Here is a 27,672-nt window from a genome sequence, read left to right on the forward strand (position 1 = left end):
GCCAGACACTCGTCTTTCGCGGGGGCTGCTGGGTCTGGGTGTCGGAGACGCGCCGGGGTGCGCGCAATCATCAGGCCGCGCTTCGTTGGGCGCGCGCGCCGGAACCCAGACCCTGAGTAGAAATCGAAGACACACGAGGGAGGGACGCGTCGAGCATGAAGAGGCAGGGGACCTCCTCGGAGCGGAAACGGGCGCGCATACCGTCCGGGAAGTCCGGTACAGAAGGGGGCGGGGAGGGGGCGGTCGGCCGCTTTCGCTGTCAGGGGCGGGCCTGCGGGAGTTCTCTCGGAGTCCTTTCCCCGGCTTCTCACATCTCTCAGCGCGGCAAGTTCTGTCGTTCTGGCTTTAAACGTGTAGAAGCTGAGGGCCTGAGAAGGGGCTTGTAGCGAGAGTGACGCGGCTCCGGAACCAGATGTGTGGGTTTGCATCCCAGCGCGTCTAGTGTGCGACCGTGTTCAAGTTGGTTAACTTCTTTCAGCCCCACGTTTCCCGTCGCCACGCGAGGCTGCGAGTCCCCACCCCGTGGCAGCGCTGGGACTGTTAGCTGTCCAGCGCTGAACACAGCGCCTCACCGTGGTGACCTCTTAGTAACCTGTAGCTGCTGCGGCGGGGGTGAGGACTGTCCCCAAAGCCGCACCGCTGCCAAGCGCCCGAGCTTGTGGCTGCCCCACGTCCCGAGTTCTTGCTGCTGCGCCAGGCAGGGTGGCGTAGCAGGTGCTGGGGAATTTGGCAGATCCTCCGCCTCGTGAACTCTCGGTTCCTCCAGACCAGCGGTTCTCAAGCTTTTTGATCTCAGGACCCCTTTCCCCTCCTGAAAGTTATCGAGAACCTTAGAGACCTCTCATTTATATAGGTTAAATCTATCCGTATGGACCGTATTCGAAATGGAAACATTTTAAAATGCTAATTAACTGGAAACCCATTACATGTTAACACCAATAACATCTGTGTGCGTGTGTGAAAAATATCTTCCTAACAAATAGAATGCCAGTATTTTATATTTTTGCAAATCTCTTGAAGATCTGGATTAATGGAATTGCTTCTGCTTTCAGTCTGACATGTCAGGTAGCCTCTTGAAAATTCCACTCCACTTGTGAGAGAATGAGAGTGAACAAGGCAAATAAAGTCTTAGCATTATTATGAAAATACTTTTCACTGCACAGACTCTGAGAGGGTCTTAAAGGCCCCCAGAGGTAACTGGACTACCACACTTTGAGAACTGCTGCTCCAAACAAATGTCTTTGATTCCCACAAATAACTTTGTTCCTGGACAGCTGTCATAGCCTTGTGTGTGCGCCTCCACCAACTCCTGGCCAACATCCTTTCTCCTGGGAGGCAAATGGTACCCCAGCTGCATTGTCCAGTCAGATTGATGTGACAGCTGGTCTGGGTGGCTATCAGGAAACTCTTGGAATGAATGCAGTGCTATTGGTTAGGAACATAGTGTGGCACTTAACTCTTTCACAGTTTGAGACTGATCGTCTTCTTTTACATACGTGAGACCTTTGCAATTTGATGTAAGCAGATGATAGATTTTGGTTTTTCAAATAAAATAGCCTTTTTTAAAACGATAAAAGCAATATTGGCTAGGAAAAAAAGCAACATAGAAAAGTAAAAAAGAGGAAAGTAAAAGTAATTCCAAATCTGCTACCTAGTAGTAACCACTATTAGTATGTGGTGCACATTCTTTCAGGTCTTATTGCATGAAGTGTACATTTAATATTCTGAATTGTAAACAAAAACAATGTGCTTCACTTACAGAAAAACTCAAAACTTTATTTTCATCACACTTGTAGTGTAAATACATGGTTGAAATTTATGAATTTATAATTATTCAGCCTCTGGTAAATCTTTGCATGACTGTTGTATACCAGGGTGGACACTGTGCTTGCTATGGGTGATGATAAAGATTTCTCACATAAAGACTTTATTTAGGAACTTTAAGTCAACGAAGAGTGAACAGACACTTCTCTATATACATAATAATAAGAGGTAGAAAGTAATTAGTGTTTTAAAAAGGTACAGTTAGTTTTTAAAAAGGAACACATAATCTATGAAGAGTTATATGAGTTCAAAAGAGGGAGATACAATTTCCTACTTTGAGAGAGGGGAAATATGGAAATGTGATTTAATGTGAGTCTTGGAAGATTTTACCATTCAACAGTGGAGCTGGCACGGCTTTGTGGATTGAAGAGATGGCCATAATCAAGAGCAAGGATGGGAATTGGGGGGAACTGGAGGTATATAGAAGAAAGAGTATGTAGTTTATTAATGATAACTGTTTTTGAACACACAGTGAGTACTCTCCAGTTTACATGAATTATTTAGTGCTCACTACTCTGAGGTAGGTACTAAAGCCTATTTAGGCTAAGTAACTTGTCTAGGGTCACACAGATGAGTAGTAGGGCCAAAATTTGAAGTCCATCCTTTTTCTTAAACATGATCTTTATAAAAACGTTTAAACATATTCTGAAAATGCTGAGAAATATCAAAAACAATCTAACTTAGAATGTGATGATGAGGTCAGTGCTTTAGGAAAATTAATTTGGCATTCAGTGTGTATTTTCCTCGGTGTAATTTCTTATACATATGTTTGTATACTTATTTCACAGTTTGGAGACATCAGTTTAATAATCAGTATGCTGTTGGGGCACCTGGGTGGCTCAGTCAGTTGAGCGACCCACTTTGGCTCAGGTCATGATCTCACGGTTTGTGGGTTTGAGCCCCGTGTCAGGCTCTGTGCTGACAGCTCAAAGCCTGGAACCTGCTTCGGATTCTGTGTCTGCCCCCTCCCCTCTCTCAAATATAAATAAACGTTTAAAAAATTAAAAAAAAAATCTGTATGCTATTTTATTGCACTCATGGTCTCTAGTATACTTACCTACTTGGATTATTGGATTTGGACATTGGGCATTGTATTTTGGCAGCAAAATATAAAATAACGGTGGTAGATTGGTCTGGATGGATAGTACCATCATGAAATTACATTGTTCTCCGTGTATTTTAGGAGCAGCAAATGGATTTCTCATGGAAGTGTGTGTTGATTCAGTAGAGTCAGCTGTAAATGCAGAAAGAGGAGGTAAGACAAAAGAGAATGAATGACAGTTGGCAGTCCCTGTAAGAATCTGAAAATGAATCCTGTTGAACTGATCTTGGGAGCCGTTGTGATTACTAAGGATCCTAGTAATCTTTTTGAAAACAGCCAACCGACTGGAAAACATACTGGAAAATTATCATCTTCTAATCTTACTCCTCCAGTAGATCACATTTTGAGTCAAGTGTCTACAGTAGTGCTTACTCACCAACTTCATTTTTTTTAATTGAACTTAGCAAAGACTTCATTTTTTTTCAAACTATTGATTTAAAGATGATTTAAGAGATTTGCTTCCATTTTCATCATCGAGACTTTTATCATTATCTCTTTTTTAAAATTTTTAAAAATATTTATTTATTTTTGAGAGAGAGACAGAGCACAAGCAGGGGAGGAGCTGAGAGAGAGGGAGACACAGAATCTGAAGCAGGCTCCAGGGTCTGAACTGTCAGCACAGAGCCAGATGTGAGGCTCAAACTCATGAACCAAGAGATCATGACCTGAGCCGAAGTCAGAAGCTTAACCGACTGAGCCACCCAGACGCCCCTATCATTATCTTTTTTTTAACATTATTTTTACCTCAAAGTTTCTTTTGTGTTCTGAACCTGCTTTAATGGGAAGCATAGAAATTCCCATAATCCCTGGGGGGTGCCTGGATGGCTCAATTGTTTAAGCATCCAGCTCTGGATATCTGTTCAGGTCGTGATCTTGTGGTAGTGAGATCTAGCCCCACGTGGGGCTCTGCACTGGCAGCATGGAGCCTGCTTGGGACTGTCTCTCTCCCTCTTTCTCCCTGTCCTCCACTCATGCGTATGTGTGCGGACGTTCTCTCTCTCTCTCTCAAAATAAATAAATGCAAAAAAAAAAAAAAAAGAAATTCCCATCATCTTAGGATCAGAAATTTTTAAAAACATTTTATTATGGAAAATTTTAAACATATACAAAAGTAGAAGAGTATAATGAATCCCCACATACCCATCACTCAGCATCTACTATTTTCAGCAAGTGCCCAATCTTTCATCTATATGGGAATCAGGATACTTTTTGTAAAGAGCAGCATAGTATATATTTTCAGCTTTGCTGGCCGCATTTGGTCTTGGTTGAATATTCTTTTATATATATATATATATATAATCCTCTGAAAATGTAAAAACCATTCTTAATTTGGCAATAACGAAGAGTGAAATGCTGATACATGCTACAACATAGATGAATCTTGAAATTACTCTAACATTGCAAGTGGAAAAACATTAAGTGGAAAAAAGTCACAAAATACCACATGCTGTATGATTCCACCTATATGCATTTTCCACATTGGTCAAATTTTGGAGAAAGAAAGTAGATTAGTGGTTGCCTAAGGTTTGGGGGCGTGGGAGAAGGGGAGGTAACTGCTAAAGGGTATGAGGTTTCTTTTTGGGGTAATGAACATGTTCCAAAATTGTGTTGATGGCTGCCAAACTCTATAAGTATACTAAAAAATATTATATTGCACACTTTATTTCTTTTTTAATTTTTTTAATGTTTATTTATTTTTGAGACAGAGAGAGACAGAGCATGAATGGGGGAGGGTCAGACAGAGAGGGAGACACAGAATTGGAAACAAGCTCCAGGCTCTGAGCTGTCAGCACAGAGCCCAATGCGGGGCTCGAACTCACAGACCACGAGATCATGACCTGAGCTGTAGCTGGACCCTTAACCGACTGAGCCACCCAGGCGCCCCATATATTGCACACTTTAAATGGGTGAATTGTATGGTATGCGAATTGTGTGTCAGTAAAGATTTTTATTTTTTGAAAAACACATACACAAACATTTTTAACTTCTAGGCCATAACAAAAACAAGCTATGGGCTTTTTGCCTGCAGTAGATTCAGATATTGTTAGCCTGATCCATCCTTTATAAGGTTTTCTTTCAGCTTTTCACCTAATGATTTTAGCAGTGCCTATTTTAGTAGGGTTTGAAAAATGGTACTATAGTAATTCTAACATTTATTTACTTTTCACTTATTAGAAGTATGCTTCTATAAAGAACTTTCCTTCATCAACTGTTTGGTTATATTGGGGTTCAGTTTCTATAAGAAAGGCAGCAAATGCTTGCTCTTTTTCTGCTGTTTACTGATTTTTGGGTAATGAGTTTATTTTCTATCTCCCAATGAATTGTTTTATCAATATGAATCTAGATTTAGACATATTTGATGTGTTTTACTCCATTATGGTTTTTCTTACTGATGCTCAAAGTGTCCCCTGTTTGGCTGGTATGAGCCTTTTCAAGCTGGATCCTGAGACTCTTTTGACATGATGCTGTAGTCCGATAGTTGATTTGCTTTCAGCATTCTCTTATTCTTGAAATTATCTTGATTTAAGCTACTTAAAATTATCTTATACTTTTTTAAAGCTTAGACACTCTTCACAAAGATTGTTAATATCAATGAAGAGTCAGTGTTCCACTGTGATCAGTCCAGAAACTTATTTATTGTAAGTTACATCCCTATTCATGGAGAGGCAACCTTCTAATACAAATTTTCAGGAGATCTAGCTTAACTTGAATTAACTCTTAAATTTGACTATCAGTAACACAATATGGGTTGCAGAATATAGTTGGGATTAAAAATAGAGTGTTATTCTGGTTTTATAATATGATTTCTCTCAGTTTCTAAGAATCTTTGCTATATTTTAGAAAAAAGTGTTAAGTTTACTGTTTCATAAATGTTTACTTTGAACGATAATTTTTGAGCAATGCTTCTTAAAACTGTTCTTAATTTTTAATTTTTAAAAGTTTATTGTATTGAGCAATGCTTTTTTTATTATTATTATCATAGGTGCTGGTCGGATTGAATTATGTTCTGGCTTACTGGAAGGAGGAACCACACCCAGCATGGGTAAGTGTCTGGTTTTCATATTTTCTAGGAGGAGTTTATAGAGCCCAGAGACAATGGGTAATATGTTTTATTGAGATCTTTTACTAATGTTACTAATGTGTTAACTATGCTGTGGATATTGTATGAGTTAGAAATGCTTATGCTTATGAATAAATCTATCAAAGATGTGATCCTCATACAGTACATCAAAAAGTTGAGAGATAGGTAGTTACTGTTAATATTGGTTTAGTTGCTCTGCAGTAATATCAAGGGCCAGGGTTTTTTTTCTTTTCTCTTTCCATCCTGGCATCCTTAGCATATTGACTTTTGTCTTCATTTCTTCCCTCCTGGTCTTTTTGCTGTTGTCATACATCTATCTTACTGCTATCTTCTATCTATGTTAAAAATACATACACTCCACACTACTTTTTGTTTAAAAATTCAATTATCTCTTAAAGAGAATAAAAGAGAAAACAATCAGTGTAGTTACTATTTCTGGTGTTCTTCATTCCTTTGTGTAGGTCTGTGTTTCCATCTGATCTCATTCTCTTTCGGTCTGAAGTAATTGTTTTAACAATTTTTTGTATTACAAGTATGCTGGTGATGAATTCTTTCAGCTTTTGTATGTCTCAAAACATCTTTCTCCATTTTTGAAAGATGTTTTTGCTGGGTGTAGAATTCTAGGTTGACGGTTTTTTTTTTTTTTTTTTTCTTTCAGTACTTTAAAGATATTTCTCCACTGTCTTCTTGCTGGTGTTGTCTTTTGTATGAAATCTGCTATCATCCATACCTTGTGGATTTTTGGTGGTGGTTTTTTGTTTGTTTGTTTGGTTTTTTTGTGGTTGCTTTAAATTTTTTTTTTTTTATTTCTGGATTTCAGCAATGTAATAACAATGTACCTGACTATAGTTTTCTTCATGTTTCTTGGACCTGTGCATTTATAGTTTTCATCACATTTAGAAAATTTTCAGCATTCAATATACTCTACCCCCAAAGATGTCACATACTTGTTTTAGGCTGCTTGAAGTTGTCCCACAACTCACTGATGAACTATGTTGGGTTTGTTTTCTTTTGTTTTGTTTTTTTGAGACAGAGAGAAAGTGTGAGTGGGAGAGGAGCAGAGAGAGAGGGAGACACAGAATCAGAAGCAGGCTGTCAGCAAAGAGCCTGACATGGGGCTTGAACTCCTGAACCATGAGATCATGACCTGAGCCAAAGTCAGGCATTTAACCAGCTGAGCCACCCAGGCGCCCCTCTCTTTTTTTCTTTTTAATCTCCTTTTTCTCTGTGTTTCATTTTGCATAGATCCTATTGGTTTGTTTTCAAGTTTACTAATCTTTTCCCTGCAATGTCTAATCTGAAATTAATCCCACACTGTGTGTTTTTCATCTCACACATTATAGTTTTCGTTTCTAGAAGTTTAATTTGAGGCTATTATATCAAGTGTGTTGTTTCTGAACTCTTTTGAACATTTGGAGTAAAGTTATAGTAGCTGTTTTAATGACTTGGCTGCTAATTCTAACATCTGTACGAGTTCTATGTTGGTTTCATTTGATTGGTTTATCATCTCATGATGCATCTTGTGTTCCTGCCTGATAATTTTTTATTGGCTTCCAGACATTAATTTTATTTTGTTGGGTCCTGGATATGTTTGCATTCCTATAAACATTCTCAAGCAGTTACGTTATTTGGAAACAGTTTATTCTTTTTGGGTCCTGGCTTTAAAGTTTGTTAAGCAGGTCTGGAGCAGTGGTCAGTCTAGAGTTAACTATTCCCCACTACCAAAAGCAAGAACCTTCTGTGTTCTCTATCCAGTGCCCCACGAATCTTCAACTTTTCCTATATGCCTGTTGGGAATAGGTGTTATTTTTGGTGCACCAGGTGTGAATGACAGGCACTATTTCTTTCTAATTCTTTTCAGTGGATTTTTTCCCCCTGGCCCTTGTATGGTTTCCTTGCATATATGCACTCATCACTACTGAGCTGAATATTAGAAGGGGATTCTCTTCAAATCTCCAGATTTCTCTTTCTCTTCCCACTGGTACTTTCTCCTGTGAACTCTAGTCATTTGGTCTCCCTGGACTCTCAGTTTTGTCTCTTCAACTCAGAGAATTCTCTGACCTCCACCTAGGTTCCCCCTTTCTATACTGCAGCCTAGAAAACCCTCAAGGTAATAATTTGGATCAAATAAAGAGCTTATCTCGTTTGTTTCCCATCTTCCAGGCATCATTGTTCTTTGTTGCTTGACATACAGTGTCTTTCAAACCATTGTTTCATATATTTTTCATATTCATATGTGTTTTTTGGTTATTATAGGTAGGAAGATAAATCCAGTTCCTGTTACTCTGTCCTGGTCAAAAGCAGAAGTCCCTGTATGAATTTTTGACTCTTCTATGTTACTCTGAGGTTGATGATAGCATTATTTAGTATAAAGGTTTATATGTGCTGTAAACCTTTGGAATCTTCTCACTAAGGGAGGGCATTCCCTGGCCATTCTGGGAAATCTCCAGACCATCTCTAAATTTGAATGCAATCTGTTCTTTGCAATCGTAATCATGATTCATTGCTTGGTGCTGGGCATATTGCTATTCCATGCAAAATTGGGGATCTTTTAGCAAGGAAAAAGAAGTAAGTTCATAAACACAATGGTGCTTGTCACAGAAATTATACAAACGGTTCCCAACAGATGATGGTTTGGCTTATGATTTTTTGAGTTTGCAATGGTGTGAAAGTAATATGCATTCAGTAGAAACTGTACTTTGAATTCTGAACTTTTCCTAGGCTAGCCATTTGTGGTATGGTACTCTCATATGATGCTGGGCAGCCACAGCTCCCAGTCAGCCATGCGATCACGAGGGTAAACAGCCAATAGACTTAAACCATTCTGTACCTATGTAACCATTCTGTTTTTCACTTTCAGTACTGTATTCAATAAATTACATGAGATATTCAACACTGTATTATAAAATAGGCTTTCCATTGGATGATTTTGCCCAACAGTAGGCTAATATAAGTGTTGTGAGCGTGTTTATGGTAAGCTAGGCTAAGCTATGATGTTCAGTAGGTTAGGTGTAATGAAGGCATTTGGATTTAAGATCTTTTCAGCTTAAGATGGGTTTATCGAGATATAACTAACACCAGTCATGGAAGATATATACTATTGAGGTTTCTGAATTAGTCATGAATTGTGTCATATTTAGGTGTTTTTGTTCATAGATCTCTATATAAAATCACAAATAAGTAGAACTTTGCTTCCTTTTACATAACTCTTTGAAAAAAAGGCTTTAATTAATTTCTTTGTTCCTAAAGGATCATAAACTTTAGAACTATGTAAACATCTCTATAGTAGGTTCTAAACAGAGCTGTAATCAATTAGAAAGGAAACATTGGATTTTATGGAATACACTGGCAGAATATTGAGCCTGTTACTTCACTTTCCAGTGTTACATACCAGCAAAATGATTTTTCTTTAGTCAACTGACAAGTGCTTGTAAAAATTCAGTAAATTTTTTCTGTTTTCTAAATTGCTCTTTTTTACCCTTGGTTTTCTTATTTAACTTCTATTATATGCACATTTTTTAATTTAGGGTTGTCATTCCCTTTAGATCTATCTCTGGTTGCCTCAGTCATTGCTTCCTTTTCTTATAGAAGTGATACACAAGAGCTAATAAATTTTATTGACTTCCTAGAGATGTTAGTTCACATTTGAATTTTAATTAGTCTGCTCTCTATATTCTTTTAGGTGTCCTTCAAGTAGTGAAGCAGTGTGTCCAGATTCCAGTTTTTGTGATGATTCGGCCGCGTGGAGGTGACTTTTTATATTCAGATCGTGAAGTTGAGGTGATGAAGGCTGACATTCGTCTTGCCAAGCTTTATGGTGCTGATGGTTTGGTATTTGGAGCATTGACTGAAGATGGACACATTGACAAAGAGTTGTGCATGTCCCTTGTGGGTAAGAATTTGTATCTGAGACCAAAAAGCCTCTAATGATGATTGCGTTGAATACTTCTGATATTGAAACTAACATAACATTGTGTGTCACTGCAAGTAAAAAAAAAAAACAATGCAATTGCAAAACTGACTTTTCAGTCACACCTGCAGGCACTTATACTGACCTATTTTAAACAGTTATCTAGATGTCTGGGGCAGATCTAGGTATATGTTCTAGTCCTACTGACTCCTCAGTTGTTATAGATCAAGTTCTGCTGCTTTTCCTGGAAGGTTTAAGGGAAGTTTGCCTCGATTCCTTTAACCACTGCACCAAACACTTCAAAGGCTATTGCAGTTGTTGAAGATGGGGAGATGTGGAGAGGACAGAAGCATACTACTTATAATTCTAGGCCAAAGTATTTCTTGAAGATTCTCAGAGGGATAAAAGTAATAGATGTAATGCTGCCTTTATAAATAACCAGATCGCATAATTTTTATTTAGTCTGGCTAAAGAATGGATGACCATTTTTTTCTTTTAATGAAAATCAGAGATTAATGGAAACATAAGAATTCTGAATTTGGAAGGCTGCCATTTTATTATCTTAGTTCACTGTCTTTGCTTCTTAGGAGAGGACAGTATAAAATAAAAGTCCCATCTAACATGGAAAATTCTATATACACCAACCAGTGACGATCTCTTCATTTATATTGTTATTTGACTTTATTTTTGTAGCTATATGCCGTCCTCTGCCAGTCACTTTCCACCGAGGTGAGTCATTTCCATTTTAGAAGTTCTTTTGAACGGTGTCAGTTTTCTAATTTTACCAAATGCCGTAACTTTTTTATGGAACACATAAAGTGTTACAGTGTTACCAGTTGGTTTCTTTATAACTGTTATAAATTTAGAGATGCACAATTTGAAACTTAGTTATGAAAACTTGTTAAAAGTAAATGCTGGTGTGGTGGGATATAATAGAGGGAGAGAGTGGGAATTGTCTACAAGTGTATGTACTTGTCACAGCATTCCAAGCAAGAATCCTGAGATTCATTTTTTATTAGATGCCTTAGATCATGTGCAACTCCCAAAAGAATAAAGTGCTGTGGGGCGCCTGGGTGGCCCAGTCGGTTAAGCGTCCAGCTTCAGCTCAGGTCACGATCTCTCAGTCCGTGAGTTCGAGCCCCGCATTGGGCTCTGGGCTGATGGCTCGGAGCCTGGAGCCTGTTTCCGATTCTGTGTCTCCCTCTCTCTCTGCCCCTCCCCCGTTCATGCTCTGTCTCTCTCTGTCTCAAAAATGAATAAATGTTAAAAAAAAAATTAAAAAAAAAAAAGAATAAAGTGCTGTGGCCAGTGAAATGAAATGTACTGCCTGGCTTAAGCCAGACAAGACCATTCTAGGAACTAGTGATGTGACCAGCTTTCCCAGATGAATATAAGATTCATGGGCAGAGGTGGGGAAAGGGGTGGATATCTGCATAAGAATTGGTTACTATTAGGAAGGAGGAAAGAAGAAATAGATGCTGGATAGTCAATGAACAGATGCTCACTGTTATGTACAAAAGTGCATTATTGATAGCTTGTCTACATCAGAATGGTTTCTAAAATTATCTGATAGTTTCATATAAAAAATACTTCTTATCTATAAATCAGGTAGTCCTAATTTCCGTACACTTTTGTTAAACCTCAGTAAAACGGAACAAGTCAATTTTGCCTGCAGAGGGCGCTCCTTTATATGTGAAAAGAAAGAAGTCTCCAGTCAAAACTTTTTTTTTACTTGATGATATATGTATGCATGAGAAATTGTTGAATGTTTTTCTGCCGTTTTGAGTAAGCATTCGAAGATTAGGATAAGAGTGGGCTCTGTCATTTGCATCTATTTACAGAAATTAGAGATAAAGCATTTGTTATTCTTGTTGCTTTTTGAAATGGATTATACCACCAGAAAACTGTTTTCTTGACTTGCTGTTTAGCAATGCTTCTCATAAACTAGCAATAACTAAAAGATGTTAGAATGTTTAAAATCCACACCTTGAGAGTAGCCAAAAAAAGTTTGTAAATATGAAAAGTAATTTTAATCAGTAAACATTTATCTGAAAAATATATAGTTTAAAATTTGACATGCTAAATAATTTAAAAAGTACATGTGTCATATCGAATGTATTTTTCTCTTCTTAAACTAAGAAAATCATTTCAAATTTCTTTTCCTTCAATACATTTAACAAAAATATTTTTATATTTTCAAAATTTTGCATTGTTGTAAGTTCTACATTGTTTTCACTCGTGCATTTAATGAGATAGTATGATAGTGTAATCACTGGTGAGGCGCTGCTACAAAAAAAGGAAAAACCTCTGTGGTACATTTAGCTGCCTGCATACACTAACGGGTAATGTAAAGGGGTCTAACCTTAATCTGCCATGGATTAGAACTTCCAAATCATGTAACAGGGCTGAGAACCAAAGCAGAAGTTTTTATTTTTGAGGTTCCTAGTGCCACTTTCCTACCTGAGGAGGAGAGAAGTCTCTTAGAAAGTAGAATGGAATTACAAGTTTATATAGTCTGTTGTGAACAATTGTTGTACTATGAGCCATAAGTATTTGGAGTAAATGGAATAGTACAAAATATTAATAATGAGAATGTGAACCAAGGCCTTTTTAGGAAATAGCGTAATATTTGTCTCAAGTGAGGTTTGTCCAGTTTGTCTGAAGGCTTAGAGCAGTTTTCCAAATTTGAGTCACTTGCCTATCACATTTAGAGTGATTTGAGTGCTACCTGTGCAAATGTATGTAATAATTTTCATTAAATAAAATCTTAAGTGAATTAAAAAAAATTTTTTTTAATGTTTATTTATTTTTGAGACAGAGTGCAAATGCGGGGGGTGGCAGAGAGAGAGGGAGACACAGAATCTGAAGCAGGCTCCAGGCTCTAAGCTGTCAGCACAGAGCCCGAAGCAGGGCTCGAACTCAAAACGGTGAGATCTTGACCTGAGCTGAAGTCAGATGCTTAACCGACTGAGCCACCCAGGCGCCCCTTAAGTGAATTTAAAGAGAAACTTTTATACCTCATGAAAAATGGAAATGTTTTGCTCTTAATCTGTGTTTAAGTAAATAAATCTGTTCAGGTGGGTACCATCTAAAATGTTCACGCGTGCCATGATGGTATGCAGACTATGTGGTGTGCTGGTAGACTAGTTCTTGGATGAAGAGAGCCCTGGTACATAGTATTTGTTGAGTTCTGTGGTTTAAATTCTCCCACCTTGACTGGCTTCAGGCTGTCAGTGGATAATAATCATGCTTGCAGAACTCCTGAATATTTAACAGTTGGCTCTGGCTTGCCAATACAGGCTAGGTCCAGCACACCTCTGTGTGTATACTACATTTTGGAAAGCACTATATTAGAGGATAAGTGTTCAAAATTCAAATCAGTTTTATTTATTTCAGCCTTTGACATGGTTCATGATCCAGTGGCAGCTCTAGAGACCCTCTTAACCCTGGGATTTGAACGAGTATTGACCAGTGGATGTGACAGTTCGGCACTAGAAGGGCTACCCCTAATAAAGCGACTCATAGATCAGGTACACACAGTTTGTTTCCTTTCTTCCTAACTCTGTTGTGCTTGCTCCTGATGTTCTGTTGTTCAGCTAGGTTATGAAGCTATTACTGACTTAATGATTACCCTGTACAGAAAAGCAAGCAGGCAGAAATATACTTATATAATTTTTATTTCTTTCACATGAGCATTTTAGTGTTTAAGACTTTTGAAGTCAAATTGTAACCAGTGCTTAAGGTTTTGATCTAACTTGGATAACCACAGCCAATTTTATCTTTTCTCTGCCATTAGCATTACATTGTTTTAAGCCACATCATCTCACCATCAGCCTATGTATACTCAGGGGATCCCATAAAAAATTTGAAATAATTATCACGTGGAAATGAATTCTAAACCTAAAATTATATTCTTCTTTCACCTCTCCCTATCTATCAGGATAGGAGGAAATATGTTTTACCCTTGTATGAATTTCCATGATGAGTTAGCATCATTTGTAGAGCAGGCAAATTTGTAATTGTGGTATGTCTGTTTTTCTGACACCAGTCCAGAGCCATTTTGAGTTAGTGAGTATGGACTTTGAGACAAGAGAGTTCTGGATTTAAGACTCAGATACTTATTTGATTTGTAATGTTGAGTAGATTATTCATCCTCTGTTCCTTTATGTGTGCAATTGAGAAAAGTTTAATACTTCCTTTATAGGGTTGTTCTGATGATTGGTAGAGAGAAGATATGTAAGAGCCTTAGCATAGTGCTTGACATATAATAGATCTTACTACATGTTAGTTTATTATTATTACTTCTCCTGTTACTAATATTTTTTTGGTGTTCTGTATAGAAATCTAATTATGTTCACTTTCTTATAGCCATGAAAATAATTTTCAGAAATTTCATCTAAGGATCTGATGTGACTTTGCTAGTCTGGAACTTACTGATTTTACAAGTATTTATTAAGTATATATTAACTGCAGGGCATTTGTACTGTGGTGGTGACCTGTGTGTGTGTGTGTGTAGTCACTGCCCTTGGAGTTTGTGGCACAACAGGCACTTTTAATAGAACAAGCAATTGTAATAGAGTGCTATAAAAAAAGGTACTAAGTGGCACCTGGCTGGCTCAGTAGAGCGTGCCACTCAATCGGGATAGTGAGTTCAGGCCCCACGTTGGGGATAGAGTTTACTTAAAAAAATAATATTTTTTTTGAGAGAGGGAAAGAGCATGCGCAGAGCAGGGAGTGGGCAGAGGGAGAGGGAGAAAGAGAATCTTAAGCAGGCTCCATGCCCAACTTCAATCTCGCAACTGTGAGATCATGACCTAAGCTGAAATCAAGAGTCAGACATTTGGGGGTGCCTGAGTGGCTCAGTCAAGTAAGCTTCTGACTTTGACCCAAGTCATGATCTCACAGGTGGTGGGTTTGAGCCCCACATCAGGCTCTGTTTTGACAGCTCGGAGCCTGGAGCCTGCTTCGGATTCTGTGTCTCCCTCTCTCTCTGCCCCTCCCCTGCTTGCACTCTGTCTCTGTCTCTGACTCTCTCTCTCTCTCTCTCTAAAATAAATATTAAAAAAAAATTTTAAGAAGCAGACATTTGACTGACTGAGTCACCCAGGTGCCCACCCACTCTTTTTTTTTTTTTTTTTTTTAATTTTTAAAGGTACAAAGGGGCACATTTGAGAGGAATTAACCCCAGTTTTGGGCATGGAGTTGGCAGTAGTTAGCTCCCAGAAGAAGAGTCACACACACATTCATTTGAGCAATGATTACAAGTTATCTGTGTAAAAGGAGGTAAGGGGAATAGGTGAATGCCTCATGCAGAAGAAATAGTGTATACAAAGACCAGGAAAGAATAACTTACTAAGATATTGAAGAAACCAGAATATTGGATGTAAAGAGAAGAATGCTGTCCAGAGCCTTGAAAACTGTTGAGGAGTGTGTATTTTATCGTTGGGGCAGTGGGAAAGTCTGAAGGGTTTTAAAATAGAAGAATTGAATTAATTTTTAAATGTTTTCTCACTGTGGAGTAGAGAATAATGTAGATATAATTGCCATAGTCATGTCTTGCATTTCATTATCACTGTGTTGCAAATGTAATTTGTAGTTTAATCATTGGTTGGCAGGAAGCATGGAGTTAAATATTCTCATACGCTAACTTTACTTCTTTTTTATAAAAGAAAAATTCCATGTATTTAGGGTATACATGATATTTCAATATTAATATATATATAGTGAAATAGTTACAGTCAAGCTAATTAACATATGCATCTCATGTAGTTACATTGTGTGTGTGTGTGTGTGGTGAGAGCACCTGAAATATTACCCTCTTAGCAAATTTTTAGAATTCAATGAAGTATTCACTATAGTCTCATTGTGCATTAGATCTGTAGATTTGCTCATCCTGCATAATTGCAACTTTGTACCCTTTGACCAGCATCTCCCTGTTTTCCCCACCTCCTCACTAGATAGCAATGTTCTACTCTCTGTTTCTATGTATTGGACTTTTTTTTAGATTTCACATATAAGTGAGATAACGCTAACTTTACTTTTTGAAGCAGTTATCTAGCAGTATAATATACTGGTTAAAGCCTAGGTTTGGGGATTAGAAAGTCTGTGTTTAAATCCTAGCTTTGCCATTTATTAACAGTAAGCCTGGGCAAACTACCTAACCATTCTAAACTTCAGTTTCTTCATCTACATTAGCATTTTAATAGCACCTACCTCCTACCTCCTAGAATAGTTGTGGATTACTTCAGATAATAGCACAAAGTCTGATACTTAGTAAGTGCTTTATGTTGTTAAGCCACTTTGATAGCTTTAGGTAAGCATACAGTTCTCAGTAATCTTATGGAAACCCCCCTCCCCAAAGTGGCAGAATTCATTTAATTTGTCCATGTTTTGAAAAGCTTTCACTTGGAAGAAACAGTTAAACGTGACTTTTTTTGGGGGGGGGGGGTGACTGGGTGACACAGTCGGTTAAACATCTGACTTCAGCTGGGGTCCTGATCTCATGGTTTGTTAAGTTCAAGCCCTGCATCAGGCTCTCTGCTATCAGTGCAGAGCCTGCTTTAGATCCACTGTCTCCCTCTCTCTCTCTGCCCCACTCCCGCTCTCTCTTTCTCTCTCAAAAATAAACATTTTTTTAAATGACTTTTTTTCCTAGAATCGTTTCAGCTTTCTAGATAGTAAACATTTTGTTTATGGATGCTTTTGCACATTTGAGAATACTAAATGGCCTTGTTCCACTTATTTCTCTTAACAATTATTAAATTCTGTGCGATAGCCCCATCCCCCTTTTATTCTGTTTCATTACCTTGCTTTATGGTTTTTTCATTGTACTTACAGCTACCTGAAATTTTATTACATAAATATACCTATATGTTGTCTCTCTTCCTTGAACATGAAAGCTCCACAAGAGTAGGAACATTATCTTGTTTACTGTGTCAGGGAGGAAAAACTATTTCTCTGCCTTCTTAGGTTTTATGTTTGAGGGCCTGTGAATTAAACTGACAAAACACAGATTAGCAGGAGGAAAAAAGATTTTAATCACTTATGTATATATATTGGAGTTCACAAAGAAATGTGACTAAAGGAGGTGCTTAGAATTTGGGTCTTACACACCATCTTAATAGGTGAAGAGGAGGTAGAGGGAGGGGCACTTAGGAATTTAGAAGTGGAAGGAGGAAAAGCATTTGTGGGGTGGGAGGAAAGACTTTTTGGAAAGATAAATAGGTGGACCCTAATGAGAATAGATTGAAGATATGAAAGTTTAATGACAATGTCTTGTTTAGGTATGGTGCTGATGAATTGCTCCCAGAGGGGAATTTTGACCATTGAGTTCTTTTTGAGTTCTTTTGGGAGGCTCTGCTTTTAGGGCAGATAAGGAATTTCAGGAACTCAAATGCCTTCAACTCAAAATGATTTTTATGCCACAGTGGCATATGCTGGGTCATTTCAACCATAATATTCTCTATATCCAGAACAGTGCCTGATAACATGGTAGGCACTTAATAAGTATTTGTTGGATAGATGGATGAGTTAGTAAAGTGACATTGATAAACACTTTCATGATAGATCAATTTGATCAGGGTTTAAAAAATTTATCAGAAGAGGGGACGCCTGGGTGGCTCAATCATTTTAGCATCCAACTCTTGATTTTGGTTCAGGTCATGATCCCAGGGCCATGGGATTCAGCCCCAGGTTGGGCTCTATGCTGAGCATGGAGCCTGCTAGGGATTTTCTCTCTCTCCTTCTGCCCCTCTCCTCTGCTCACGTGCTCTTTCTCTCTAAAATCAAAAATTAAAAAAAAAAAAGTTGGTCAGAAGGAGGTTCTCTGAAAAGTCTACAAAGTGTCAGTCTACAGATTTCACAGTATGTATACATACAAGCTTTTTTGGTAACTTTGGAGCTGTCTTTCCAAAATGACATATAATTCAGATGTCATGAAAAATTATATGCTTTTTCAGTGACATATATGCCAGAAGCTGGACTTGGAGGTCACTTTTGATTATTTTACTGAGGCCCTGATACTTAAATACTAGTCTGGGGGGTTCTAATTTCCTCATTATAGAGCACAAGTTGTTGTTGACTCATATCTGCAAAAGAGATTTTTTTTTTTTTTTGCACCTTATCGTATTGTCATTAACTAATTTAACAGTCTCTGTTTCCCTTTCTGCACCAGCATATAATTTTTTAAGTTTATTTATTTATTTTGAGAAACAGAGAGAGAGACAGTGTGAGCAGGGGAGGGGCAGAGAGAGAGGGAAAGAGGATCCCAAGCAGGCTCCACCGACCACATGGAGCCTGAGGCAGGGCTCAATCTCATGAACCATGAGATCATGACCTGAGCCAAAATCAAGAGCCGGACACTTAACTGGCTGAGCCGCCCAGACACCTCTAGCATATCATTTTTTTTCTTTTTAATATTTTTAAAAATATATACTTTATTGACAAATTGGCTACCATGCAGTGTGTACAGTGTGCTCTTGGTTCGGGGGGTAGATTCCCATGATTCATTGCTTACATACAGCATCCAGTACTCATCCCAACAAGTGCCCTCCTCAATGCCCATCACCCATTTTCCCCTCTCCCCTACCCCAGCCCAGCATCAACCCTCAGTTTGTTCTCTGTATTTAAGAGTCTCTTCTGGTTTGCCTCCCTCCCTCTCTGTTGGTAACAACTTTTTTCCCCTGCCCTTCCCTCATGGTCTTCTGTTAAGTTTCTCAAGTTCCACATGTGAGGAAAAACATATGATATCTGTCTTTCTCTGACTGACTTCATTTAACATAATACCCTCCAGTTCCATCCATGTTGATGCAAATGATGGGATTTCATTCTTTCTCATTGCCAAGTAGTATTCCATTGTATATATAAACCACATCTTCTTTATCCATTCATCAGTTGATGGACATTTAGGCTCTTTCCAAAATTTGGCTATTGTTCAAAGTGCTGCTATAAACATTGGGGTACATGTGCCCCTATGAATCAGCACTCCTGTATCCTTTGGATAAATTCCTAGTAGTGCTATTGCTGGGTCGTAGGGTAGTTCTATTTTTAATTTTTTGAGGAACCTCCACACTTTTCCAGAGTGGCTGCACCAGTTTGCATTCCCACCAACAGTGCAAGAGGGTTCCCCGTTTCTCCACATCCGCACCAGCATCTATTGTTTCCTGAGTTGTTAATATTAGCCACTCTGACTGGTGTGAGGTGGTATCTCAGTGTGGTTTTGATTTGTATTTCCTGGGTGATGAGTGATGTTGAACATCTTTTCCTGTGTCTGTTGGTCATCTGGATGTCTTCTTTGGAAAAGTGTCTATTCATGTCTTTTGCCCATTTCTTCACTGGGTTGTTTTTCAGGTGTTGAGTTTGGTAAATTCTTTATAAATTTTGGATATTAACCCTTTATCTGATATGTCATTTGCAAATATCTTTTCCCATTCCATCGGTTGGTTGCCTTTTAGTTTTGTTGTTTCCTTTGCAGTGCAGAAACTTTTTATCTTGATGCGGTCCCAATAGGTCATTTTTGCTTTTAATTCCCTTGCCTCTGGAGACATGTTGAGTAAGAAATTGCTGTGGTTGAGGCCAAAGAAAATTGCTGCCTGTTTTCTCCTCTAGGGTTTTGATGGTTTCCTGTCTCCCATTTAAGTCCATTAAGTCCATTTTCATCCATTTTGGGTTTATTTTTGTGTATGGTGTAAGAAAGTGATCTAGTTTCATTCTTCTACGTGTTGCTGTCCAGTTCTCCCAGCACCATTTACTTAAAGAGACTGTCTTTTTTCCATTGGATACTCTTTCCTGCTTTGTCAAAGATTAGTTCACCATACATTTGTGGGTCCAATTCTGGGTTCTCTATTCTATTCCATTGGTCTATGTGTCTGTTTTTGTGCCAATACCATACTGTCTTGGTGATTACAGCTTTGTAGTAGAGGCTAATTGCCTCCCACTTTGGTTTTCTTTTTCAACATTACTTTGGCTCTTTGGGGTCTTTTGTGGTTCCATACAAATTTTAGGATTGTTTGTTCTAGCTTTGAGAAGAATGCTGGCGCAATTTTGATTGGGATTGCATTCAATGTGCAGATCAAGAATATCATTTTTTAACTAAAAGAATTTGGAATGCTTTGGGTGCCTGGGTTGCTCAGTCAATTGAACATCTGACTTCAGCTCAGGTCATGATCTCATGGTTGGTGAGTTCAAATCCCACTTGGGTGAGCACGAGCCCTGCTTCAGGTGAGCCCCGCTTCTCTCTCTTTCACCCTCTCCCTCGCTGTCTCTCTCTGCCACCCCTGGGATTTTCTCTTTGTCTCTCTCTCTCTCTCTCTTTCTGTCTCTCTCTGCCCCTCGCTCACTTGTGCCCTCTCTCTCAAAAAAATTTTTTGGAATGTTTTTCACAAGATAACTCTTATACCTAGCTCTTTGGAGCTGTTTTAGAGTTTGTGGCTATTACATAAAGACCCTCAGCAATCGTACTGAATGCTTATCTTAACTTTACACTGCTGGTTACTTAGAGCTCATTAAAGTATAACTTGTCTTAAAAGTAAAGGGAAGGCTGTTTCTCCCTCTGCTCATGATTATCTCTATCATCTTCCCTACTGTTATTACCTTCCCTTTTTACTGTTTTTATGCTTTATTGCTTTTGAGACTTTCTGCTTCTCTTCCCTTCTTCACATTTGTTATTACAGAAGTTAGCTAATTTTTACTTTACTCCATTCTTTTGGTTTCTCTTTTCTGTTCTCTCATATCCTCTTTTTCCTTTTCTCTTCTGTCCTTCCCACATTGGATGGCACTACCCCTTTTTCTCCACTCCCCATTTTCCCCTCCCCACACTAAGCCAGTCGTTTTGTTTTCTTATTTGTCCTAACTGGACATGATATGGAAGTTAAGTATTCTCAACATTAATTGTATTTATTGACTATATTAATCAATTGTTTCGTTTTTTCTATGGAAAAAGAAACTAAGCTATACGTGGTTCTTTTTTTTCTTAAGTTTATTTATTTATTTGGAGAGGGGGATGGAGGGAGGGGCAGAGAGAGGAGAGAGAATCCCAAGCAGGCTCCTCGCTTGCAGTCCAGGGAGTAGGGGGACTCGACATAGGGCTCCACCTCAGGAACTGTGAGGTCAACACCTGAGCTGAAATCAAAAGTTGGATGCTTAACCGACTGAGCCACCCACGCGCCCCTATTTATGGTTCTTAATTGAATTTTTTAATAGTTCACTAGTACCCAATAGAAGAAAGATTATATACCCAACTTTGTGTGCATATAATAAACTGCACAGTTGAGGCAAATGACTTGGAATTGTTTTGAGTGGCAGAATTGGCTGGTCTGGTATTAAAGTCTCCTCTCAGGAAACATATGTGAAAAAATTCATTTTCCATACAATTTAAATGGTTTTATTCAGAAAATTAGTGAGCTTGACATAATGTGTAATTTTTATTCTGTCATCACTACCTACCTGCTACTAGTAGTTCTGCTAAATTTGCATTTGGGGTGATATCCTTTTGACTTTCAGTGATACTGAGTATATCCCTAAAGCTTATTTAGGAAATGTAATGAAAGTTTGAATAAAGGTAAAGAAACTTCGATACCTGTCTTCCAGAATTATCAGAAATTAATCCATATAGTCTGATTTTATTACTTAAAACCCAGTTAAATGGACTCATGGGTTTTTTTTTTTTTTAGCTGATATAAGAAGCTAGGGAATTTAGTTGAGGATACAAGACTTGAATAGGGTTTTTTTTCCCCCCAGTAATTTACTATTATGCTGTGCTCTGTTTTCTGCCGAAATCTTGTTTAAATTCAACTACTTCCATTCCGCTGCATAGCAAAAACTCAGAATTAATGTTATTTTTCAGTAATGACTTTTCTTAAGGTGATGTGATTATTCAGTGTTTATAGCATAGTCTCCTTTGTGTTCATCACAGTACAAGTCTTCAAAGCAATACAATAAAATAACCTTTCTGAATAGAAGGAGTTACTATGCTGAACATCTTACTTACCCAAGATCCCAAAGAATTAGAGATGACCTATTGAAAGTTAGACACTAGTAGTAGTTTTTAAAATTTAATATACTTTCACTCATGTTTCTGTTCTCACTGCCTTATATCTCATTTGAGAGAAAGATATTAAAATTTGTGTTTTTTTTTCTTTTTTCAGGCAAAAGGCAGGATTGTGGTAATGCCAGGTATTTAATTATCTATCCATTTGTTAGTATAACACTGAAGTGCAGTGAAGAAAGAACAAAGGAGGCAGGATGATATGAGAGAAAGTATTAATACATGGTATTCAGAGAGAATAAGTAATTTGATTAAAAATTTAAGATTGAGAGATGTGTGCTGGAATTTAAAACTTCAGATAAGGAGAACATTCTAGCAGGGATTAGCTCAGAGAGTAGCAAATAAGGAAGTAGATTGGGATTGGGGTTTCTCCATCTTCCGTAGTATAGAATTTTGTGAATGTGGATGGATGTTCATCTCTGGTGAGGCACACCAAGTTCAATGCTGCTATGTTGAGTTAGGGCCAAACGTCCTAGTTGTTAACAAGGTGTAAGCAAACATTTAGGCGGTATCTCTGGACAAATATAATACTCTCTTGGTTCTTGAAAATCTCTGATCACCGAATTCTTCCTTTTACTAGAACAGTTGGGACATATGTTCCTGATGATAACCATGAAATCAGCTAGGTCCATTCTGGCTCATTAGAGGTGAACAATTTTTAAAGAATTAATAAGGGGATCTAGAATCAGAGTGAGAGATATAAAGATAATCTTAATTTCTTCATATTAATTATAAAAAAGTAGAAAATTGCATAAAGAATACTCATTTACTCATTTCCTACATTTAACATTTTGCCACATTTGTTATCTTTTTTTATCCTTAGGTATTTTAAAGTTAAAAGCATCATGGCATTTTATCTTTACATGTGTCTCAAATAAGCCTATGTTCTTTCAACTTCTTAGGGCTCAGTGATATTACTGTACCACTAAGAAAAAACAAGTTGATGAGTCCAAAAGAGTGTGTAAAGTCAAGTTACTTCAACAACTTGAATAGCTTGAGTTACCAAGTACATCATTTATCAGTCATTAAAAAATCTTTATTAAATACATACTATATACTAGGAAAGAAGAATAAAAAGATCAGTAATTTTATATTTTTAATCTGGTATTAGTTCAGAATATGATTATCTGTATACAAATATTTAAGAGATTGTTCAACAAAACAAATGAGTCATTACAAAATTCTTAATTGTACAGTTTTAATAAAGTAGAATCAGATGCTTCTGTGAAAAACCAAGTTGATATTATATTGAATAAACTGCAACACCTTGCATTTTTCCCCATTTCCAAGTCATGTGCTCTTTGAATACTGGTTAGAGAATTTGTGTCTTTCAGATACATCTCTGAGGCTGTGCTTTTGTAGCTTCTTCCTCAAACCTATCCTTACTTTTTGTTTTAATTTGATTTTGCTTTAATTGAGAGGGAGTGGGGATAGAGATTTTTCCTTGCCCTAGAACAATCTTTTTAAAGTCAGTAATATATAGCATCATTATATGAACCAATAGATGTATAAGATTCCACCATACAGGTTCTGTGACCTTATTAGTTAACTGTTCTCCAGAGTCTATAGTCTGTCTTTTATCATTCCTTTCTTATCTCATTCTAGCATAGTAGGGAGAGAGTAACTCTTAAGTCAATGAGAAATTTTGGCATGGGAATTTCAGGTAGAGTAAGCAGTCATTGCTAGTCATTAAGTTTTATACAAAATTTTATTCTTCTTAATGTATTACTTATTTTTCCAACAGGGGGTGGCATAACAGACAGAAATCTACAAAGGATCCTTGAGGGTTCGGGTGCTACAGAATTTCACTGTTCTGCTCGGTCTGCTAGAGATTCAGGAATGAAGTTTCGGTAAGAATATATTCTTTGATTCGTGTAAGAAGGGATGGATTAATCTTGAATTTCCTGATTTCCTTCCAGTAAGGAAGACCTTATCGATGGTATGATTAATGAATGGAATGTTGTGATTAATACATATGTATTACCTCGTTCTTGCAGTTTTTCAACTGCAAATGGTTTTATCCTGCCTCATATAAGCAGGCTTTTCTGAACTTAGGTGAATCTTTATATATTTAAGTCATTGCTAAACTTAGACCACTTAATAATAAACTCTAATTCAGCAGCTAAGCTTCAAATGAGTCAGATATGTATGTGTGTGCATTCAACTGTGATTTCCTTTAGTGAAGTTAATAACTATGGTATAAGGATGGAGGAGTCATAGTCACTTTTATCCCTCCTACCTTTAATTCTTAGTCAATCATCCCTCACCTTTGTTCCCTATTTTTAGTTATTTTGAAACTATGCCACTATTAAGAAATTGAAACTATTGCGAGTTTTTTATTACACTTTGGAAGATTCACATAACTGAATAGTTAAGTAGTTGATTATTTCTGTTTAGAATTGGGAAAAATGAGATATAAAAGAAGCAAGAGCCTTAGAACTACATTTCTAGAGGGGTGCCTAGGTGACTCAGTTGGTTAAGCATCCAACTCTTGATTTCAGCTCAGGTCATGATCTCATGATTCATGAGCTTGGACTCTGCACTAACAGCACAGGTCCTGCTTGGGACCTCTCTCTCTGCCCCTCCCCTGCTCGTGCTTTCTCTCTCAAAAATCAAAACAAAACAAAACTACATTACTAGATATAAAATCAAGTATACTGTCAGGTAGATTTGGCTACTAGATGTTTTAAGTAAGTAATTTGTTTTTTTTTTTTAATTTTTTTTTTTTTTCAACGTTTATTTATTTTTGGGACAGAGAGAGACAGAGCATGAACGGGGGAGGGTCAGAGAGAGAGGGAGACACAGAATCGGAAACAGGCTCCAGGCTCTGAGCCATCAGCCCAGAGCCTGATGCGGGGCTCGAACCCACGGGCCGCGAGATCGTGACCTGGCTGAAGTCGGACGCTTAACCGACTGCACCACCCAGGCGCCCCTTAAGTAAGTAATTTGTAAAAATTATGAAATATGAGAATCCAAGCCCTTGACCTCCTGTCTTCTTGAACCATTAAGTAGCCTATAAAATGAAATGCCAGTAGGAGGGCTCATTTAACAAGTTATATAATTATCTGTCCTTTTATTATTTCTGTTGCAGAAATTCCTCTGTTGCCATGGGAGCCTCTCTTTCTAGCTCAGAATATTCTCTAAAGGTAACAGATGTGGCACAAGTAAGGACTTTGAATGCTATTGCAAAGAATATTCTGGTTTAGCCAGACCTCTCTGAGAGACATGGATATCACAAGATGAAGGTAGAAGAGTAGTTTTTAATTCTCTGACACAGCTTTGACCTTCTTCTCTGGCCAGGACAGTCACAGTCTTTAAATCTCACATGGCTATAGAGACTGTTTCCAAGAAGACAAAGAATTCAAACAGAGCTACAATCAATTCCTTTGCTTAATCTTGCCAGCCATCTCCATTATCATGGTTAAATGTGGTCTATGCTTCTTCCACAGACAAAGGTTTAATTAGTCTATTTTGTGGAATTAATTGATGAACTGGGAAAATTGAACTGTAAGATAGGAATTCAGAGTGTGACTTCAGGGTCAATTTAATAGCAGTATTTTGCTTTTTCATTTGTAAAATAAAAATTTACATTCTGTAATGGTAGAGTCTTTTATTCTTATCCTAAATACAGTCTGTAGCCAAATATAAAAGGGAATATTTTTTCTTTCATTTTTTTTTCCTTATTATGTACTCATTAGATGGGCAAGACACTAAAGACACAGGATAAAATGGTACAGCATGAAATCTCCAGACATGGGAAGTAGGATACGAAAGTTTCCAGACTTATAAAGGCAGAAGTGATCTCTAATGTTTACTGGGTGCCTCTGCTCCCAGATAGAGAAAGGACTTAACCGTAAGGTTCATCTAACAATTTACAAAGACCTATAGTAAAAATTGGGAGGTTACAGAAGTTAGCAAAATAGCTATTTCTTTCAACTGAGGCCACAGATAGGGAGAATGGATTCTAGTGATGAAAGATGCTTCTCCTGTAAGCAGGCCCCAAATGGTGAAGTTCATCACTAGCTTTATCTGTCACTTTCATAAATAATCTCATTTTAGGGGCGCCTGTGTGGCTCAGCTGGTTGAGCATCTGACTTCGGCTCAGGTCATGATCTCACAGTTCGTGAGTTCAAGTCCCATGTCGGGCTCTGTGCTGACAGCTCAGAGCCTGGAGCCTTGCTTCGGATTGTGTGTCTCCCTCTCTCTCTGCTCCTCCCCCACTCTGCCTCTCTCAAAACTAAATAAACATTAAAAAAAATAACCTCATTTTATATCAATAACAAACTAGTAATAGAGCTGTTATTTCTACTTTAGGAGAGTAACTGAAGCATAATATAAAGAGCTTGCTCTTTGTCAGAAAGCTAGTTAGCATAACCTCTATGAAAAGTGTGCATAGATTTGGGTACTGGTGAATGTGTGTAGCAAGAGCTTTGCCTTTATTTAAAGGCACTTCTTCAGGTATAATTTCAGTGTAGAATATTTGCTGAATAATTTATGAAAAATGAGAGGCACACTATTTAAAAATCAACAATAACCTGTTTTTCTTTTCTTGCTTGTTCATAATTATTTCAAAAAATAGTTTTCATTCTTGGCTTTGAATATAGATACAGATATGTAAGTATCACATATGCATGTACATATAATCATATTTAGTGTTTTGGGCCAACCCTCCCCCATGCGTGGACTTCTCTGTATGATCTTCCAGAGACAATAGTAGGCCATGTTATCACCTCTATTTTCTTTTTAATGCAGATTAACTAGGGATGTGAGAGATATTGTGAGTTGCTCAAACTTTAATAACAAATTAATGTTTATGAGACTTGAATGCTAGCCTACTAACTGTCAGGTCTTCTACTTTAAGATGCTTCTGGTATATGGTTGTAGTACGGAGAGCAATACTTCTAGGCAAACCAGACATACCTGGGATATCCTGGTTCCCAGTTTAAGCATGAGAAAGTTAATTTCTTGAACTTTAATTACCTCGTTTGTAAGTCAAGAATAATGACCATGGATCCTGGTTAAGTAATATATTAAAGCACCAAATACGTAGTGAGTACCTGTTAAGTGTTCATTCTTTTCTTATAGCCCAGCTTTCTAGTGTCAGTCTTTGATAGTTTAAAAGCCCTCCCAGGAAGCCAGGCATTGAGTTTTAAAGCTAATACTTTAGCCTTCCACTATGTGAATATAAAAGAAGCATAAGGTAATTCCTACCTTGATTTTATTTTTCACCACTTTAGTCCTGTTTTTAAATATTTACTGATTATTCCTGTAGGTATAAGTTTCTTCTGAACAATTCTATAAGTATTTTGAGGCTAAGAGACCACATCTTTATATTTTATATATTTCTCACTGTACTCATCAAATTATATGCTCATGGATTAGTTTGCTAGTGGAAAAAGAGCACTGGATTGGTGGTCCTGACTATATTACTGTCTTTGGTAACTGTGTTGGATATCTTTTGTTTGCCCCTGCAGATCCACTCTTCACTTTGTCCTGTAAACTGAATCTAGCAACATAAAAGCAGTTACACACTATGACCAAGTAGGATTTATACCAGGAATGCAATGCTGGTTTAACATCCAGAAGTCAAACACCATATTAATAGAATAAACTACAAAAATCACACAATCTTTTCAACACAGAAAAAATATTTGACAAAATCCCATATCCTCTCATAATAAAAACACTCAACAAACTTGGGATAGAGGGAA

General features: G+C 37.6%; 1 protein-coding gene across 2 annotated transcripts; it reads left to right on the forward strand.

Annotated features, from left to right (window-relative positions):
• The first annotated feature begins 4 nt into the window (after nt 1–4).
• CUTC (cutC copper transporter) lies at nt 5–25,559 on the forward strand. Of its 2 annotated transcripts, XM_025918292.2 has the most exons (9): nt 5–216; nt 3,008–3,079; nt 5,910–5,969; nt 9,691–9,900; nt 10,612–10,647; nt 13,315–13,448; nt 22,062–22,089; nt 23,706–23,811; nt 25,053–25,559. In XM_025918292.2, exons 1-9 carry the CDS (start codon nt 156–158, stop codon nt 25,165–25,167), a joined length of 822 nt encoding a protein of 273 aa, XP_025774077.1. In that variant the 5' UTR covers nt 5–155; the 3' UTR covers nt 25,168–25,559. The 2 variants fall into 2 exon arrangements, with proteins under 2 accessions (XP_025774077.1, XP_086536753.1); XM_086680627.1 differs by lacking the exon at nt 3,008–3,079.
• The last annotated feature ends 2,113 nt before the right edge of the window (nt 25,560–27,672 follow it).

Source organism: Puma concolor, chromosome D2 (genome assembly GCF_028749965.1).
Source record: "Puma concolor isolate L17-30 chromosome D2, mPumCon1.1.hap2, whole genome shotgun sequence".
NCBI lineage: Eukaryota > Metazoa > Chordata > Mammalia > Carnivora > Felidae > Puma > Puma concolor.

Excerpts from the sequence above, each read along its gene's own strand:
- CUTC (XM_025918292.2), top strand. The coding sequence starts at position 156 with ATGAAGAGGCAGGGGACCTCCTCGGAGCGGAAACGGGCGCGCATACCG. Across the intron at positions 3,080-5,909 it reads TGTAAATGCAGAAAGAGGAG|GTGCTGGTCGGATTGAATTA; the intron begins GTAAGACAAAAG and ends TTATTATCATAG. Across the intron at positions 10,648-13,314 it reads GCCAGTCACTTTCCACCGAG|CCTTTGACATGGTTCATGAT; the intron begins GTGAGTCATTTC and ends TATTTATTTCAG.